This window comes from Clarias gariepinus, chromosome 21, assembly GCF_024256425.1.
Source record: "Clarias gariepinus isolate MV-2021 ecotype Netherlands chromosome 21, CGAR_prim_01v2, whole genome shotgun sequence".
Taxonomy (NCBI): Eukaryota; Metazoa; Chordata; class Actinopteri; order Siluriformes; family Clariidae; genus Clarias; species Clarias gariepinus.
This window is the reverse complement of record NC_071120.1, coordinates 15,421,693-15,440,094: the sequence shown is the minus strand read 5'-3', so window position 1 is coordinate 15,440,094 and position 18,402 is coordinate 15,421,693. Positions and strand designations below refer to the sequence as shown.

General features: G+C 42.5%; 1 protein-coding gene across 2 annotated transcripts in view; it reads right to left on the bottom strand.

Annotated features, from left to right (window-relative positions):
- The window catches only part of setbp1 (SET binding protein 1), a 61,127-nt gene extending 45,791 nt beyond the window's left edge, over window positions 1–15,336 (bottom strand). The window contains exons 1-3 of one of the 2 annotated variants that reach the window (XM_053480914.1): window positions 14,657–15,336; window positions 5,703–5,831; window positions 4,676–5,321 (exon numbers count right to left, since the gene is read on the bottom strand). In XM_053480914.1, the coding sequence (XP_053336889.1) occupies window positions 4,676–5,146 (471 nt within the window). In that variant the 5' untranslated portion in view covers window positions 5,147–5,321; window positions 5,703–5,831; window positions 14,657–15,336. The remainder of the gene's footprint in view (window positions 1–4,675; window positions 5,322–5,702; window positions 5,832–14,656) is intronic. The other variant, XM_053480913.1, reaches the window with a different exon arrangement.
- Window positions 15,337–18,402: the final 3,066 nt, after the last annotated feature.

Below are 18,402 nucleotides of genomic sequence, written 5' to 3'. Positions count from 1 at the left end.
CATCCCCCACTAGTCAGCATTCACGTTGTTTTTGTTCCGAGTTCGTGGGTACACTTGTGTATTTACAATCTCAGATACAGTGAGTGGCAGTATGCACCCACTTCGTTTGTGAGAAAAAGAGAACGAGAGAGAAAGGCCATAAATTACTTCCATTCTCAGGTACAATGTCATACCTGATTCTAGCCATGCCTGAGTATGCTGTACTGTGCCCGAGATCACCTTTTCCAGCGGACCTGAGCACGGATCACAATCCTGGAACAATTGTGTTCTCACTGATCAAAATGAACCAGATTTTGGGATCAAGTGAACCCAGGGCCTTAAGATGTAAATGACTTTAAACTCTCGCCAAACAAGTTACACAGCATTTGAATGCTTATTAAATACTTTAAGTAGATTTAAGTGCTTCAAAACAGCTGCTTCAGACAAATCAAACAATGAACAGAATCAAATCAGAAACTGAATTGAATCAAAAAGTCTACGAAATAGGAACTGTTTGGGAACTACTGAAGGTTGTGAATAGGGAGCTGTTGGACCATACACACCATAGGATTGGTGCACTATGGTCATCTGAGCCAACAGTTTGATTGGTTGCCATACTATGACATCCTTTATTCGTGTAGAATTGAGAAACATGTTTGGCACACATGTTTGCTCAGCCCCACATGGTACATGTACATAAAAAGAAATGGTCTTCTTTTGCTTTGTCGCTTGCTAGTCAGATGATTGGGTCAGTGTGTGGCTCAGAACCACCTTTCTTTCACTGGAATACACCATTTGATGGATTAACCACAGACCATAGATTTTTGTGCACCGAACAATCAATACGACTTTACCATGCAAGCTAAGTGTCCGTTGTGGGCACCTTAGACGTTTATTAATTGGTCAACAATTCCATCAATATTTCCCATGAAATTGCCTGGTGTAAGCGCTACACTTGACTCAGAAGCATGATATAGCCCTACATTTCCCACAAGTGACAGACAGGAAAGAGGAAATGACCCACTCGGGTTTCTTATCAAAATGCCCTGGGAGTGTTAGGTCAGTTGGCCTCAATCTCACCCTCCCCTTGACAAATGCGCACCACTGAGCACGGGCAGTGCGGCAGAAACGACTGACAATCAAAGCGCTGTCGTCAAACACGGAGCAGCACTGGGGCTAACATCCCCCCGTCTGCCTTATATATAGTGAGCACACACACACACATCGATCTGGTTTCTATCCGGCTTGTCATCGCAATGAACCCTCTACAGTGTTAAACCACAGGGGTGATACTGGAGACTAATACAAGATACACTTCAACACAAGTGAGTCTCGCTGGACATCCGCATCCATTTTTTATTAACCTGATCTGTGATTCTGATGCTGTACGATATTTTTAAAAAGTAAAAAAAAAGCTAAAGCAAACAGGAGCAGTCACTGACCGATGAAATAAATTTAAAAAAAAGAAATAAAAATACAAAACAGGCCATTTGTAACACCCTGTGAACAGCTAATGAAAACGCCGAACAGAGAGCACCCCGACCTCTGCATTTTCCGAAATCCCTAATTGCATGGCCAGGCGCGGGCCTTTTCACAAGGCCAGCAACAAGAACAGAGCGCTATTTCTGGCTTTGCAGTCACAGGGTACCTTTGTGTGAGCAAAGAACCTTACTGTCAAATTCTGCTCATTTTCCAAGCTACCCTAATGCACAGCAACTCTCCAAAGCATCGAGAGGAGTGTAGCATTGCCACCGATAATCCCTGTAAAAACGAATCGGGCTAATTCATCAAAAGGGCCAGTTTTGTTGTAACGGTCGCGGGCCTCAGCAACATGATTTCATTAGCAAGGGGAGGGAAAGGAGGCTGTTCCGGGTAGCAGCTGTCACGCGCCAAGCGAGCTGAGGTAAAGCCCTATTCTCAGCAAGCCTTTGCCGGTTTCAATTACGTACTAACCCCTGACCCCACGCAGCTTGGAACTGTGAGATGTGAGGAGGTGCTGGCCTCTACACCGTAAGCCCATGAAACTGAAAAGACCAGCATGGGACTCAGGGCGCTTCCAAATGAGGAATTTATTTCACTGTCTGTCACTGGAGTAAATTGGGTTTCATCTCTACCGTGAGAGTGGGGGTTTACGTGTGTGTGTGTGTGTGTGTGTAAAAGGGGGCTGGGGTTTGGCATTTTCACACCTCCTTGGAAGGCTTTTCTATAGACACGGCACTCCTTTAGAGGGAACATCTCCTCTGTTCCTCCTTCTGCCCTTTTTGACCTTCTGTCTCTGGTCAATGTGGAGATTGCCAAAAAGAGACAGCTGCACTTCAGGCTTCCCGCCTCCAGCCCCTGTTGCTCCTAGAGCTTTTCTCTCTTTTTTAATGCCCTCTCTCCCTCTTTGGTCACTCTCTTTCCCTCCCCCTCCAAGCGCATCAAAAGCTTTGAAGGCAAAACTGACCACCAAGGTTTCGTTGGCGGTTACATCTCTATGGTAAACCCTACTCTGCCAGTCAAAAGTCTGGACACACCTTCTAATTCCATGGCCTTTTCTGATTTTAATTCTTTATACATTGCAAAACAATGCTGAAGGCGTCTAAAATATGCAACAACCTCCTTTGAACAGTTGATATTGAGTTGAGATGTGTCTGCTACTTATGCTCTATAAAACCTTAATAACGGCTCTAATCTGAGGTGTGGTTAATAAGTGATTTTTAAGGCTGGTAACTCAATGAACTTTTAAGTTTTGGTTTTGATTTCCTGGGAAGGTCTTCATGAGAGCCAGTTTCATCATGGTGCTTGCTGGGTTTCGCAAATGCACTTGACAATACTGTTCTTGCAAGGACTGTTTCAGAACAGCTGACTTTCATGTCTTGAAATAACAACCGACTGTTGTTATTGTTACTTATTATTTTATAGTTCTAGAATGTAGGAAATAAATCCATTCTTGTATCCAAACTTTTGACTGGTCCTGTATATATGTGTCCCTATACAGTGCTTAGTGCAATACCTACTCATCCATAGTGCTCATCCACTAGCAAACAATATACTAAACACACACACACACAAACACACACACATATATTGAAACCTCCGAAACCTCAAAACCCGGGTATAGATTTGCATCAGCTGATACATATGTATAAGTGAACAGGAAGCCTTTTTTTTTTTTTTTTTCGAAATACACCATTGGAGGGCATTTGTACACCAGCAGTACCTCAGCGTTATCGAATAAAAAGAAGGCAATCAATTTGAGCTTGCGGTAAGCTCACTGAAAGATGCTGATGCCTGCACTTTGACTTTCATTCAGTAAGCATGCAATTTCTTCCTAATTATGGTCAAATTACAGGCTCCGACTGTGGGAGCACCAGCTACTCCTCCCCTTCTGTCCCAGAATTCTTCACTCTTGCCATTTTACTGCCATGAAGTTGGCAAGGACGAGTCGACGAGATGTATGTTTTGGAAAATTGTACAAGCGCACTGCGGTGCACTAAATTGGGCTTTTGGTTTGGAAAAAAATTTTTTTTTTTTAAATTTGAGACGAAAGGGAATCATGTGCTATATGGAAATATTGTCTTATAAAATATTCCACTGACCAACATTACAATGGATGATTTAAGAATAAAAAATTGCCCCAGAATAATGCGAAAGAATAATAATATTCCCAAGAATAATTTAAGACTAAGTGTTGTGTAATCCATGAGTAATCCAGGGTTGGTTTTATTCTTAGACTAAATTCCACTTAAATGTGTCCAACTTTTTTAAAACATGTAAACCCTGATGTGTAACCTAGTTATTATTATCGAGACAGTGAAACTCGACTATGCATATTTTAAATCATATCTCATGACATCATGAATGTTTCAAAAGGCTAAAATCCCCCAGAAAAGAGCCTGCCTGCAGTTACTTAATCCACATGTAAGTCAATGAACTCATTGAGTCTAAATGCCACGAAAGGTTAACGGCAGAGTTGCATTGCGCCACAGCAGAGCTGGACACCCTTCATTTGACACGCAGCCAGCTGAACAGTTACAGACACTATGACAGCATGCAGAAAACAGTGGTTTGTGCCTTGGCAACAGGCCAATCGTTCTACCGTTCTATAATGAGTTCTGCCACAGCGGAGGGTCAGAGCAGTGCGGAGGGATAAAAGCGCACAAAACGAGAACAGCTTGCAATGTTCTCCTACAAATACACTTGCTAACTACGGAAAAATTTACATTTTACTCAAGCGTTAAATGTAACGTCTTATCATACTGGTTACGGAGGCGGTAATTAGGGGCGCGTCCATATCTATACTGGTATCGTGTATCAGTCATTTACATGGCAGTGTAATCTTAGTGTATGTAGCCATGCTAATGAACAGACAACGCGAATGAAATGTGATCTGGATGCATTTCACAACTGAGTATTGAATGAATTATCGAATCCCCCCATGCTTTTTATCACAGATACTGTTTACATGCCATGGCATCTTTAAAACGCCGCAATAACTCCTCTAAGACATTCCTGATTGCTTAATATTGTTACTTTTTCCGGTATCAGTATCGGTATGATGTACTAAAAAAACATTATGACGTGTATTAAAAAACATGTAGTCATATATGTACTCTGTCTGAAAACTGGTATCTGATGCATCCCCAGTGATAATATGAGAGCAAACAGGCATATGAGAGACATTTCTCCTCCACTTTTGCTAACCAACACTCACCCTCTTTCTAGGGGGTCCGATTTCTTCTTCCTTTCCACCTTTACTGGACTTGCCATGCTTCGACGTCTTCTGGCCGCCCGGTTGTTTAATGGTGACACGGATCTCCGGTGGACAGATGTAGTTCTCTAGGCTCTTAGGTGGCTTTTTGGCCCGCTTGGTGGTTTGGATCTTCAATTTGAGGCTGCCTTCTGAAAAGCTCGCCTCTTTGATGGAGAACTCCTGCTCCTCGAGGCTGTCTCCCTGCACCCACTTCTCGCTGTCCGCGTTGGAAGCGGCGTCCACGTCTTTACCCAGGCCGAGGTCTTCATCCTCCTCGTGCTCCTGCTGCTCGCCAGCCAGACCAAGCCCCTTTACCGGGGTGGTCAGAAGGCCCACCTCGGTAAGATCGGCCCTGTTGATGGTGGTCACGGTGGAGAAGAACTCCTCATTCCCTTTGGGCCTTGCAGTGCGAACTAGGTCCCTTTGCTCCATCAATGATTCCAAGACTTGCTTCAAGACGTAGGAACCAGGAGGGAGCCAAGATGACACGCAGGGGGTGCCGGTGACAGTGGATCGTCTTCAGTCAGAAAGGGATGTGATGGATCTCGACTCTATTGCTCCTTGAATCGTACAAATCTTGCAAATGTATGCATTTCCTGGCGTAAGACTGTGAAGAAAAGAAAAACAGTTTAAGCGTGCCTTTCCATTAAAAGAAAAAGGAAAAAAAAAACAGGCTAAGAGGAATCCACAGTAATCAAAGACACTGGACTAGATCTTCATCAATTCTGTAATGAGTGCAATTAATAACACACCAGACTTCATTGGTGAATAGAGCTTTAGGAAGTGCAGCCATGAAAACGCCCCACTGTATAATCATTTCCCATTAACCAGGCAACATCAGTTAGTCTAATAAGACAAATGTCCCTGTGTTAAAACAACAAATTAATCTAAATGCCGGTTTTAGCTTCTACCTTACGCTGGAATGACTGGAACAGTGAACATCATTCACCCCAGGCAAACTCACAGACCCCATAATTACATCACTGACCAGCTCATTTGCTTTGGTGGTCAGTTGAGTAACCCCAGTCGTGGTGTGAAAGTGAACAAATGAGGCCTCTAGCCCAGTGATAAACACCTCTCAGACATCAGACAGACCACAACCTGCACAGTCAGAGACCTGAAAAAAAAAAAAACCAATTAGGCCTGAACACAACATGTCCGCTGCAGGCTGCTAAGCATCAAAAGGGAAGCATAAATGAGCTTCACTCATTTCCTTGGGGCCAATTATAGTGTGAGTGATGGGACAGATACAAACCATGAGCTCGCTGGGCCACGAATGGCCAGACACGCTAAGAAACATGGAAGTACGGATAGAGATTTCTCAAGGTGTTTTCCGGAGAAAACACCATGTCTGAATATGTCTGGAGGATGAGGAAGAGGACTGGTGCAGAACATGCTGAAGCCCTGTGAAATTCATTAACATGTGTGTGTGTGTGTGTGTGTGTGTGTGTGTGTGTGTGTGTGTCCAATCTGTTCATCATGTTTATTGGGATATTATGATCTTTAATCTTTAATATATACAATAGGTTCTGGGAGAAAAACCTTCCCTGCATGTTTAATATGTATCTTTCAAATGGAAACATGGATATATTATATTAAATTGTTTATATATGGTATGATATTTATGCATGCATGTGTGGGGGGTCATCGGACGTCTGGAGTATATTCCAGGAAGCTCAGGCAACAAGGCAGGGAACAATATAGATGGGGTGCAAACTCATTACACACACAAACGCACATCCATTTCTACATTATGGCCAATTTTAAACGCCAATCTGTCTACACCGCATGTCTTGGAACATGGGCTGTGGGAGTAATCAGAGGAAACCCACAAAGCATGGGGAGAACATGGAAAATCCCCACACATACACGCAGATCAGAGATGAGATTCAAACCCATACCCTAAAGATACTGCACATATACAATACATAAATAATACATTTATGCATGTTATGTTTTAAGGGTCTAAAACAGAAGATAGTATAATAGTGCTTAAATGACATCTTCTTCTTTCTTTCTGTAATCTATTAGTGTTAAATCTGCAACAACAACAACAACAACAAAAAAGGACAACATCTTGAAATGTTCGGAGTTAAACCAAACAACAAGTCAAAGCATGTCATGGCAGTTCACTTTAATGACAGCTCGATTAATTGCAATGAACCGTTGAAGGAACAGCCCCCACGGTTCTCTTTTTCATGAACCAAGTGATTCCGTTAGTGGAGCCCATGTTGTGTGATCATTGATAGGTATTGACCAAGAACTAAGGACTTGACTCGTCTCGCTGGCAGAGCTCAATCTTTCATCCCGCCTAACTGCTGCTGGCCAAGTGTCTGACAGCTCTAGCGTCATTTTCCCTTTCAGCTGTCTGACAAGTGACAGACGAGAGGCTACTGAAAACAACAGCCATCACCTGAGTGCCTGAATCCACACTAGACTAAACATCTTCGTTTATCCGTCCCGTCATGACAGTCGTAATGGTGTAACGCTTGGTCCAATCCACCATGAGTCAAACACGACCATTAATAAATCGTTCATGCCGCGATGCATCATTAGAAGTCTGTTACTGCGGAGCTTCCTGTGGAGTCATGGGTGTTCGGGTAGGTTTATATATCGAGAAAAGCATAATGCATGTAGCCTGTTGTTTGTCATCTAAAGTTCAGGTGGAGGTGTTTGACGTGTCGAAAAACAATCATTGCATTTTTTGCATTTTACTTGAAGCTACCGCATGTCTGAATTTCTAAACTTCTGCTCGCAGAATATAGATACACAGCAGGAGGCAACTGCTACCTAACCTCTTCTACACGCGTTAGCTCAGAGACATCCCTCCCATCTGTTTACATTTACAGCATTTGGCGGACACCCCTACCAAGGGCGACTTACATTTTATTCCACTACACGTCCGAGCAGTTCAGGGTTAAGGGCCGTGCTCAAGGGTGGCAACTGTGGAGCTGGTGTTTGAACCAGTGACCTTCTGATCACTAGGCTAACACTCTAACCACTGAGCCACACCTGCCCCATCCAGGGAACACAGTAAACTTTTACTTAACTGGACTGGACTGGATTGGACTAGGCATTAACTGGATCTAAACGCAAATACGACACAAGATGTAAGGACACAGACAGAACATGGAAACGTTAGTTACATTTGTTTTTTTTATAGATAGCTAAAAACCCTTCTACTGTATAGACGGAGGGCTATATCTCTTAGAACAACTCAGAGTGCAAACTAGCCTTGGAATCGTCCTTTTTTTCTAATAACCATAATATCAATCAGATCTGAGCCCAAAGCTTATATAACAATAACCCCTATCTGGCCCTGCAGGCAAACCGACTGTGAGCTAATTGTCCAAGACTACAGTCTGTTCAAAAATAGGTTTATTATTTTCACAAATATGCCAGCGGCATATGCTGGATTTCCTGCTAATTGCACGAAAGAGTTCTGTGTCAGCAGTGTCGCCTCTGGCTGCTTCTAAAGGGAACACATTCAGACGCTTGTCCTTCAGGGCTTTTGTGCACTGATCTGCTCTATCCTCTTTCTGGGCGCATCTCAATTAGGACGATCACAGCTTTGTGTTGCAATTATCCGAACATACATTCGGTGCACCCGCCACGAAGAAAACAGCCCTTAATTGGCACGATCGTGACGTACCCGGTTTAGCTATGCCGTGGACGCTTTAGCGAGTTAAATAAGCGTTAAAGAAGCATAGAGCAATATTCGAGCTATGTGAAAATCCGCATTAGGAAAGAGACGAAATAGCATGTTGAACCCTCTGCTAAGCTTTGGAAAATATTTGATGGTAAATAAAGGCGTGAAGATGAGAATGGGGCTGATTAAGTAAGCAGACTAACAGTGTTTGCTCCTCCTTGGGCCTGGCTATCACTCATACTGTGAGTGTGAAAAGATTCCATCCAGTAACTCAGCCCCTTTTAAGGCAATGCACAGAGAACGCTAAGAGAGCCTCGCAAAACAAAGCGGCTCTGCCAAAAAAGTCGACATGTTCACACTTTGCTCCGGTGCAGTCATAAATACTGGGGAAATCTTCAAGGTGTAACACCATCTCCTTTGAACAGGAGATGCCAAAGGAAGCCGTTTCCAGAGCCGAACAGGCAGAAGACCTATTTAAAACACTTTTTTGTACTGCTCAGTGAAACGCTCACATTTCACTAGCAGACAATACAAATCCATGAATACCACTGCTAGCTATTAACAAGACTAGGAGATGATATAACACAGGAAGCTCTCTCTTACAACCGTCAAGTCAAGGCTTGTCTCGTTACAGTCTATTCATCGCAAGCAGCGTCAATGGGCAAGCGTTCGAACCCTTGTCAACCACAAGCCTGATGACATATTCAAAAGCTTTTTGGCGAGAACTTTCTTGAGAATACGCAGCTCACCACCTAGGGAGAAGTGACCGCATTGGCCTGTATAGAGATCGGCTTCTGTGGAGCGACAGTTCGCTCAGAGAAGCCAAATAAACGCCTCTTCTAAATACCCAATTCATCCCTCTTAGCCACAGTTGTTCAAGGCAGACCTCAATAGCCATCGAGGCAATGCACTGCAGATGCAAAACTGCAGCTTAGACCAGCTAAATACAGTACACAATGCGTCAGAGGTCGAAGCGTAACATATAATCCATCTCGGCTTGCATGGCCGGATGACGTTGGTCGGTTAAGACCTGACTACCATGCACCATCGTAGCTGTCCGTGATTACATCCTTTTGTTTTTGGAGCTCGGACAGACGAAAGCCGTGGACAGGGAAATGACGTTCTGTCCAGTCTGGCAAATCTGGATGATTCAGAGGCTTATGGTGCTGGAATGGAATCTGAGTGCTGAATATAAATGACTAAAGCATTGCTCAAAAAAAGCTAACTCAGCAAAAATGCCGGTCAACAAACGCGAAAAACAGCTGGGAAATCTTCCTAAAAAGGAAAGCTCATCTGACTCTATTGGTGAAAACAACAATGGTAATCGATTTACTCACTCACTCATCTTCTATACCGCTTTATCCTGTATTCAGGGTCGCGGGGACCTGGAGCCTATCCCAGGAGGCTTAGGGCACGAGGCAGGGTACAGCCTGGACAGGGTGCCAATCCATCGCAGGGCACACACACACTTACTCACACACTACGGGCAATTTGGGAACGCCATTTAGCCTAACCTGCATATCTTTGTACCCAGAGGAAACCCACCAAGCACGGGAAGAACATACTCCATGCACACAGAGACAGGAATCGAACCCGGACCCTGGAGATGCAAGGCGACAGTGCTAACCACTACACCACCGTGCCGCCTATAATCGATTTAATCAAAGAAAAATATGATTCAGGGTCAAACCTACATTTGTAAATCATTTACATAAAGTAAATGATTTACAGTACACAGAAGTTAAAATATAATACCACTTTCAACCCTTTCAATCAATTTGTCGTTTAAGAAAAACCATCCCATAATAATCCAGTGATGCAGAACAATCCACACATTCCCCATAAATCCGGCAATGCGCGAGTGCCATTATTTTTCTCTTCTCGTGCCATTATCTAAAAGCCTTTGTGGTCTACTTTTCATTTAGCAGCATAACTAATGCACTGTTGTTAAGCTAGATTTTCTTATGTGATGAGAAAAGAATTCCAACCACAGTGTGGAAAACAAAATGGCTTGAGAAAAAAAAGACAAAAAAAAAAAAAAAAACGTCCTCCTCCCCCTCCTCCCCCGCGTCTCGCTGCCAAAAGGTGTTCTTGCTCTGATAGTCTATTTGGAGCGGCTGCCAAAAATGAGATTTGTCCTTGGATATCTCCCGCTTTTCCTTTGTCTCTTGTCAGGACTTGGACGTCCTCCAGCAAAACTCATCCCAGCCAAGAAAGAGGGAGATCTATCCACACATATAAACATCACTTGGATTTGTGCTTTAGTCAAACAGTGCTGCATTCCTGTAGTGCAAATCAAACATGCTATATGTGGAAATAAGGTCTTTTAGCAGGCGGCCTGACCTCCAGGAGTTACGGTAGTAACGCGATGCCTGTATCTGCATCTGTTTAGTGCTCCAAATATCCCTATCTGTATGAAGATTTCAACCTACAATAGGCAAAGGACAAGCTTTTTCCATATTTTAGATTTTATCAATAATTAAATATGAACGCCCTCAGAGGTAGTGTCTCAGAGGGCTAGCACTGTACCCTCACACCTCCAGGGTTGGGGGTTTTCCTTACAGCTGTGTGCGTGGTGTTCTCCCTGCGCATTATGGGTTTCCTTTGGGTGCTTCGCTTGGCTGATTGGTTTTTCGAAATTGTATTGCAGTGTATGATTAAATGTGTGAGTTTGTGGTTGGCACCCAATCCAGGGTGGCCCTGAGCTTCCTGGGATAGGTTCCAAGACTCCTGCAAACCTACACAAGATAAGCAGTAGGATGGAAAAATTTAATAAATTAACAAAGGATGGAAGGAAGGAAGGAAGGAAAGAACCTTACCACTATGCCTCTGGAACACTTCGAGGGGAAAAAAAACAGAGTTAGGAATGCCAGTGTTGTAAGTATCACCTGTGAATTCTGGCTCTGATATGTCTTTAACCTCATCTTCATCATTCATATTTAAGCCTTATCATTCATTTCCAACAATATTTTCATATTTGCTCACATCCATAATAAAAATCAACTTCATGGAACCTCTTTCACTTTGGGTTTAAACACCTGCTCATGAGCTCTTTTCACATAGTCATAAGAAGGCGGTTAACGCCCACCTTGCCGCCAAATTATCACAGTGCACTCAACACTCCTCTTCCTTCCTCAAACAGCAATATGAGGGTCTCCATCACCTTTACTAATGGCCCCCACATGTTCCAGTCATGCAAAACCTCATGCTCGTGTACTGCAGAAAAATCAGGTTGTCATGGCAACTACAATTACGGCAAACAATGTAAATCATTTTCATGCATGCCTCAGTCCTGCCCCGGGCTAATACATAACATTAGTCTCCATCTCCAAGGCTATAGCAACCATAGCTTATAAAACTCCAGTTACTTGAACTGGATGAATCATCTCAGCAGGACTCTCACTGCTCGGGGGCAAACTCAGGGGCAAAAAAAAAAAAAACCTTCCTATCATTAACCACAAGCTTAATTAACAATATCCCCTGAACACTACTGTAAGTCAATGAGTGAATATTGAACCAGATGTTCATGTACTACATCATATTTTACGCAGTCCTGCTACTCCAATAAATGTATTCGATGCTTTAAAGACTTTATTACTACAAGGATATATTAATGCACATGTAATAGCTGTGTTTTTCTATTCATCTATTTTTTTATACACTACTGCATTTTCCTCTGAACCATGTTGTAAGGATGCCATTATTCCAAATTTGTCTTTCAACAGCTCTGGGTAGACATTACATCTGCAAGCTTCCGTTGCTTGGTTATGTGAAACCTCAACCGATGGAAGTGTGCATTTAAACAAACTGCTGTCCTCTGTTTATGTCTGAGATCAATGTCATGTCAGATAACTTCACAGGTGTCTTGGTGGATCAGGTGAAGAACAGACACTAATCCAGCATTTCAAGCTAGTGCTATCCCTGATACTGACACTCAATATCAATTTATACTTAAATATTTGCCTTGCTTGCTTAGCACTGTCGTCTTAAACCTCCAGAGTCGGTGTTCGATCCCTGACTCTGATCTGTGTGCATGGATGTTTTCCCCTGTGCTTGGTGGGTTTCCTCCGGTTGCTTTGCGTTTCCAAATTGCCTTAAGTGTGTGAATGACCATTGGGTGTCAGGCTGGCAACCCGACCCCTTGAGTAAATGCCATAGAAACGATGGCTATATCTCGAGGGTGGGGAGTATCTCTCGCCCGATGTGCCTGATGGCAGGTGGACCCACCAAAATACCAAACATTTATATTAAGCGAGAGATATTTCATATTTCAGGCAGCATATCAGATTATCAGATGTTACTTGTATGCAAAAGCCACTATAAATCAAAGCACTGATCCTTGACTCCTCCTATTTTTTATCATTGGAATTAAAATGTAAGTGATCTGATGAGATTTGCATGTTTCTCATGTGTTCTCTGGGAGGCCTTTGAGTTCTCAGGTTTCCTCCAACACCTCCCTGGTCCATCCACATGCCATCCAGCACATGGGGCGACAGATACTCCCCACCCTAGAGATATACAGTCATTTCTGTGGCAGTATGCCCGATTGTCATTCACACACCATGGGCAATGTGGGAATTTAACCTAATCTGTGTGGGCAGAAACCACAGTACGCGGAGGAAACCCACCAAGCACAGGAAGAACATGCAAACTCCATGCACACAGACCTGAACTTTGATCCTGGAGGTGCACAGCGACAGTGCTGTGCACCTCCAGCACTATGCCACCATGCCACCAGATTGGGATTGGCTGTTCTAAATCTCCCCTTAGTGTCAATGTGTATGCATGGCATCTTGTGACTGGCATCCCATTTAGGGTGTGTTCCCTGGATCTGTAAAGACTCCATGGCCCTGATCAGGGTAAGCGGTTATCCTGATGAAATCGGACACATGTTTAGTCTTCCAACCTACACATTACTACATGTGTTTTTGATAGGACAAAGATTCCACAGTTACTTTTTGCCGACTTTGCAGGTTTTGCACACCTTGTTGTGACTGCTTCCCTTTTATTATTAAAAATAGATGGGGTCTAAATAAAACATTATAACAATACTCAGTCACTCACTCATCTTCTATACCGCTTTATTCTGTATAGAGGGTAGCAGGGGTCCTAGAGTCTGTCCCAGAAGACTTAGGAAATGAGGGTACACCAAGGACGGAGTGCCAATCCATGGCAGGGCACACACACTCACACGCTCATTCACACACTATAAGCAATTTGGGAACACCAACCAACCTAACCTGCATGGCAGGAAACCCCACCAAGCACAGGGAGAACATGCACACAGACCAGAGAGGGGAATCAAACCCTGATCCTGGCGGTGTGATGCCACCGGATTTGGATTGGCTGTTTTAAATTTCCCCTCAGTGTGAATATGTATGCATGGCATCATGTGACTGGCATCCTATTTAGGGTGTGTTCCATCATGACACCATGACCCTGACCAGGGTAAGCGGTTATCCTGATGAAATCGGACACATGTTCAGTCTTCAAACCTACATCACTACTACATGTGTTTTTGATAGGACAAAGATTCCACAGTTATATTTGCAGACTTTGGGTTTTGCACACCTGGGTGTGACTCCTCCCCTTTTAGTATTAAAAATGGGCGGGGTTTAAAGGTAACATTATGACAGTCTAGCTATTTGTTATTATATACAGTGTGTACATATTCTAAATAAATAAGAAAGATGTTAGCCATCTTCATAGTGAATTATTCCATTGGGTCAGCTATAATTAATAGACTATAAAAATATCCTTCCATGCAATTTCTCTCCGCTTTAAACCAAACAAAAACATGAATGCCACTAGTTGAGGAGGACGGTGTGGAAATTTAGCCCACACTGAGGCTTCTAGTGGAAATTGAGGCTTCTAGTGGAAATGACACTCGGTGTGGTATTTGCGCGCCTACGCGTAATGACAGTAAATTACGAAGAGATCCTGTGCAGCCTGTAAACACTGGAGCCCTGCGCACACCATGCTGCAAAACCCCGTCCTCCTCCTCCTCCTCCAGAACCAAGGCAAAGATCATCGCTTTGTATCGCTCCAATGCAAAGTGTTACATTGTAGCATTTCCTTGTTACATATTAAACACGCATGCACAAACAGCTCGCGCACAAAGATACACTGTAACACTGATCTAATCGAGTCTACAATTAAAAACTCTATTTTGTTTTTTATTAATAATATATATTTTTTAAATAAACTTTTGTTCCAGATTCGGGCTCTGACTCTGATCACTCTCGGACCGGATCGATTAGACATGTTCACAGATCTGATGTGCGGGAACTTACCCATTATTTCCGAAGCGCTCGGTCACGTCCTTAAGAGCAAATCCATCCGGTGACATGAATGTGATCACTGACAACTTCGCAATCGGATTTTTTTTTTTTCTTAAAGAACGGTGTTTATGAGGGTAAAATGGCGTCAAACGGAGGGAGAAAAAAACCCGAAACGACAGATGACCAATCGATTACCAGAGACGGAGAGGATTGCAAATCGAAAGTCGGATGCTGCAAGAAAGCAGAGAGTGAAGCAGAAAGCTGTGCGCGCTGCAGGGTTTTTTTGACTGAGCTGGACCGAGAGTTCATCTGCAGGGGGAAAACACCACCACCACCACCGCACCACCACCACCGTCCTACTGCACTGCTCCGCTTCTCGCGCGAATCATATACACTCGGGGGTGGATCGACTCGACTCGAGTGGATCCTTTTCCACTGCGGTGGGGAAAAAACAACGTAATATCCAAAGTCCCGCTCGGATAGCGCCGTGCAAAAAAAAAATCCAGTTTTGGTATTTCCTCGGTTTCTATTCGAGTTCGATCAGACTCCGCTACCGCGTCTAGCTCCTCTGGACTCTGTGCGTGCGTGTGTGTGTGTGTGTGAGAGAGAGAGAGAGGGAGAGAGAGTGCGTGTCGAGTCCCGCAGCAGTTTTTTTTTTCTTCTGATAATGATCTTGCAGAAACACGCGCTGGGATTCTGTTTGAAGCGCGAGTCGTCCTCGCGCGCGCTGCTCACTGGCGCCACTTCCTGTCCGCTCTGGAGCACAGCGTTAGCCTGAGGCTAATGAAATCCTAACGCTAAGAAATAAACCATTAATTACCTGTTTAACGACACAAATAAAATAGCAACCAATCTTTCATTATTATTTTTTCCTAAGTATTAAGCAGTCCTGCAGACCAGTTGTGTATTACTTAATTAATGGGTATCACTGACTAAGATTAGTAGCTATACTATATGAGAAAAAAACGCATTTGACTAAACCTGTATCCAAATACATACACATCAATATGGAGTTGCCTATATATATTTTCTTGTAAGGCTGTCCACAAGATTTTGGAGTGTTTCTGTGGGAATTCGTGACCATTCATTCTGTGGGCATTATGAGGTCAGGCACTGATGTTGGACACTAAAGCTGGCAATCTCCTTTCTTCACCCCAGAGGTGCTTGATGGGGTTGAAGTCAGGGCTCTGTGCTAGGGCCAGTCAAGTTCCTCCACACAGAATTAATCAAACCATGTCTTTATAGTGCTTGCACAGTCATACTCAAATAGAAAAGGGTCTTCCCCAAACTGTTGCCACAAAGTTGAAAGCATAGCATGTCCATGATGTCTTGGTATGCTGAAGCATTAAGATTGCCCTTTCACTATGGGTTGGGGGCCTAAGTAAATCACCCGAATTCAGTAATCAACAGATTTGGCCAAATATTTTTTCTGTGTAGTGTAGTTAGTAGACTACACATCAGCTACAAGCTGTTTTTCTTACTAAAGATATTTCAATAGTAATTTGATAACTGAACTAAATTACACAGTGAATTAACAGACCCTGTAAAATTATTCTCTATTCAATATCTGCTTGCTATTATTGTTATACTTAAAGTGTCACAAGCACTATAAACATGTTTAAAGGGGGAGTGTGGGAAGAGATAACAAGACATAAACACTGGCAAAAAAAAAGTCTCACTGCTTGCTTGTTACAAGAATTTGCTTTGTCGTTCTGCCCTTTTATAAAGAGGCTATAGTGCATAACATTTTATGGCTCCTTGCCTTGTTATTTCTATCTCTGGCACCAGGCCATTATTGCAGCACTGGTAAAGGTGCCAAAGATGGGTGTAACATCAGCAGACAGGCTGACGAAAAAGGTCTTCTGAGTTGATTGACAAATGGCGCTGTCCCTTAAACACCACACCTTATTTGTTGCAAACAGAAAGTTGTCCTTAGACATGAACAAAAGGGATACACACACATGCACACTCTGCTGCATGAGTCAGATTCATAAACCAGAAAGTTCAAAATAAGATCCAAACCTATATGCTAATCTTTGATGAAAAATACTAAGAGAAAACCTTATGCAAATACACATGTAGTTTTATAGAAAAAACGTAATGTAAAAGTAAATCTGAATTTTTTTACTACAATAGTATGAGCCCTAAGTGCTCAGCTCTGAGTCAATATGATCATGATATGGCCGATTCCATGATTGGAGTGGTATTTGGTTTTGACGAATTTGTGCATTTACAAATATATATGCAAGTTAAGGTAAAATATTTTTTAAACATAGACAATGTGTATTTCATAACTTATTAGAAGATTTCAGATAAATAATGCAAACCTTAATAAAATCCTGTCTACAATACTGACCCAGCCCACTTTACCTCCAATACTGTATATTTAAAAACATAGTCATTACAAATGATACTGGTTTTGCATTAACATGTGCAATCTTTTTAACATTTTAGGTTTGAAATGCCTTTTCTCTGAGTCATCCATTAGAGATTGTAAAAAAAAAAAAGTAGTTCCCTGACTACCCCTATCCGTGGTAAATTCTCCCACCTTGTCCATTGTCTTAAATCCATCAAAACCATGACCAGGATAAAGCAGTTGCTGAAAATGTGAATGTAATGAATGTCATTCATTACACATTCACACTTGGAAAAGATAATCATCTTTCAACATAAAGGGTTCCTTGGCTTGTCCCCCCAAAGGGGAGACTTTAATGGTACTATATATAAAGAGTTCCCCTTGTTGAGACAACTATTTCGAAAGCTATCTAAGCCCTATTTAGACTATTTAAAGTCCTTGAACATTATGAATATTCTTTGACTCATGAATTAGTACTTTTGTGAATTAATATGCACTATTATTGGCCAAAGCTTTATTTTACTATATAGAATTTGAAAAAGTGGAATAAACTGCTTAGTTGCTTAAACCCCAAGCTCTATGTTTATACTGATAAAAAAGTCTTTAACAAGGATGCTACTGAACATATACTAATTGGGGTCTACCATTGGACCATTATGTGAGAGAGAAAAGAACATACTCTACAACCCAAGTGTAAAAAAAAAAAGTACAGCTTTTTTGAATCAATAATCTTGGAAGCAAAAACAGTATGCTATCTCACCACACAGAGACTGTCTAGAAAAAGACACCCAACAAAACTCAGTGTCCGCGCCTGAGGGAAACCACAGACATGCCAACAATCATTTTGGAGAAGCTAGAGTAATTTCAGTGGTTGAAAGCGGAGTAAAGGTACACCAGTCAAAAGTAAAAGATTCTTTTATGAAACTGGCCTGTGTGGGAGGGTGCCAGGAAAAGGCCATTACTCAAAAAGAATCATGCAAAAGTACATCTGGAGTGTGTCTGAAAGTAAGTCTGAGAGCGTGACCTATCTACAATGTGCAAAAATTTGTTGTAGTCAAATCATACCAAGATAAAGCATCTTGGCCAAAAATCAAAGTACTTTGTGTGGCGCAGTCCTCATCTTTGAAGAAACAACATTCTTTCAATAATGTTTGGTGGTGGCACAATGTTTTTTATTCTGTAGAAAGGGCATCTGGTTGAAACTGAAAGAAGGGAATGACACAATACAAGGAAATACGGCGAGAGAACCACCTTTTGTATGCTAAGAAATTGAGACTTGGAGGAAAGTTGTTGATGCTTGGGCAGTGATCTCTGGTCAAATCAACACCGGGTAACAACAGTTAAGAAGAGATAGATCGATGGATGGATGGCTGGATAGATGAATAGATAGATAAATGGAGCT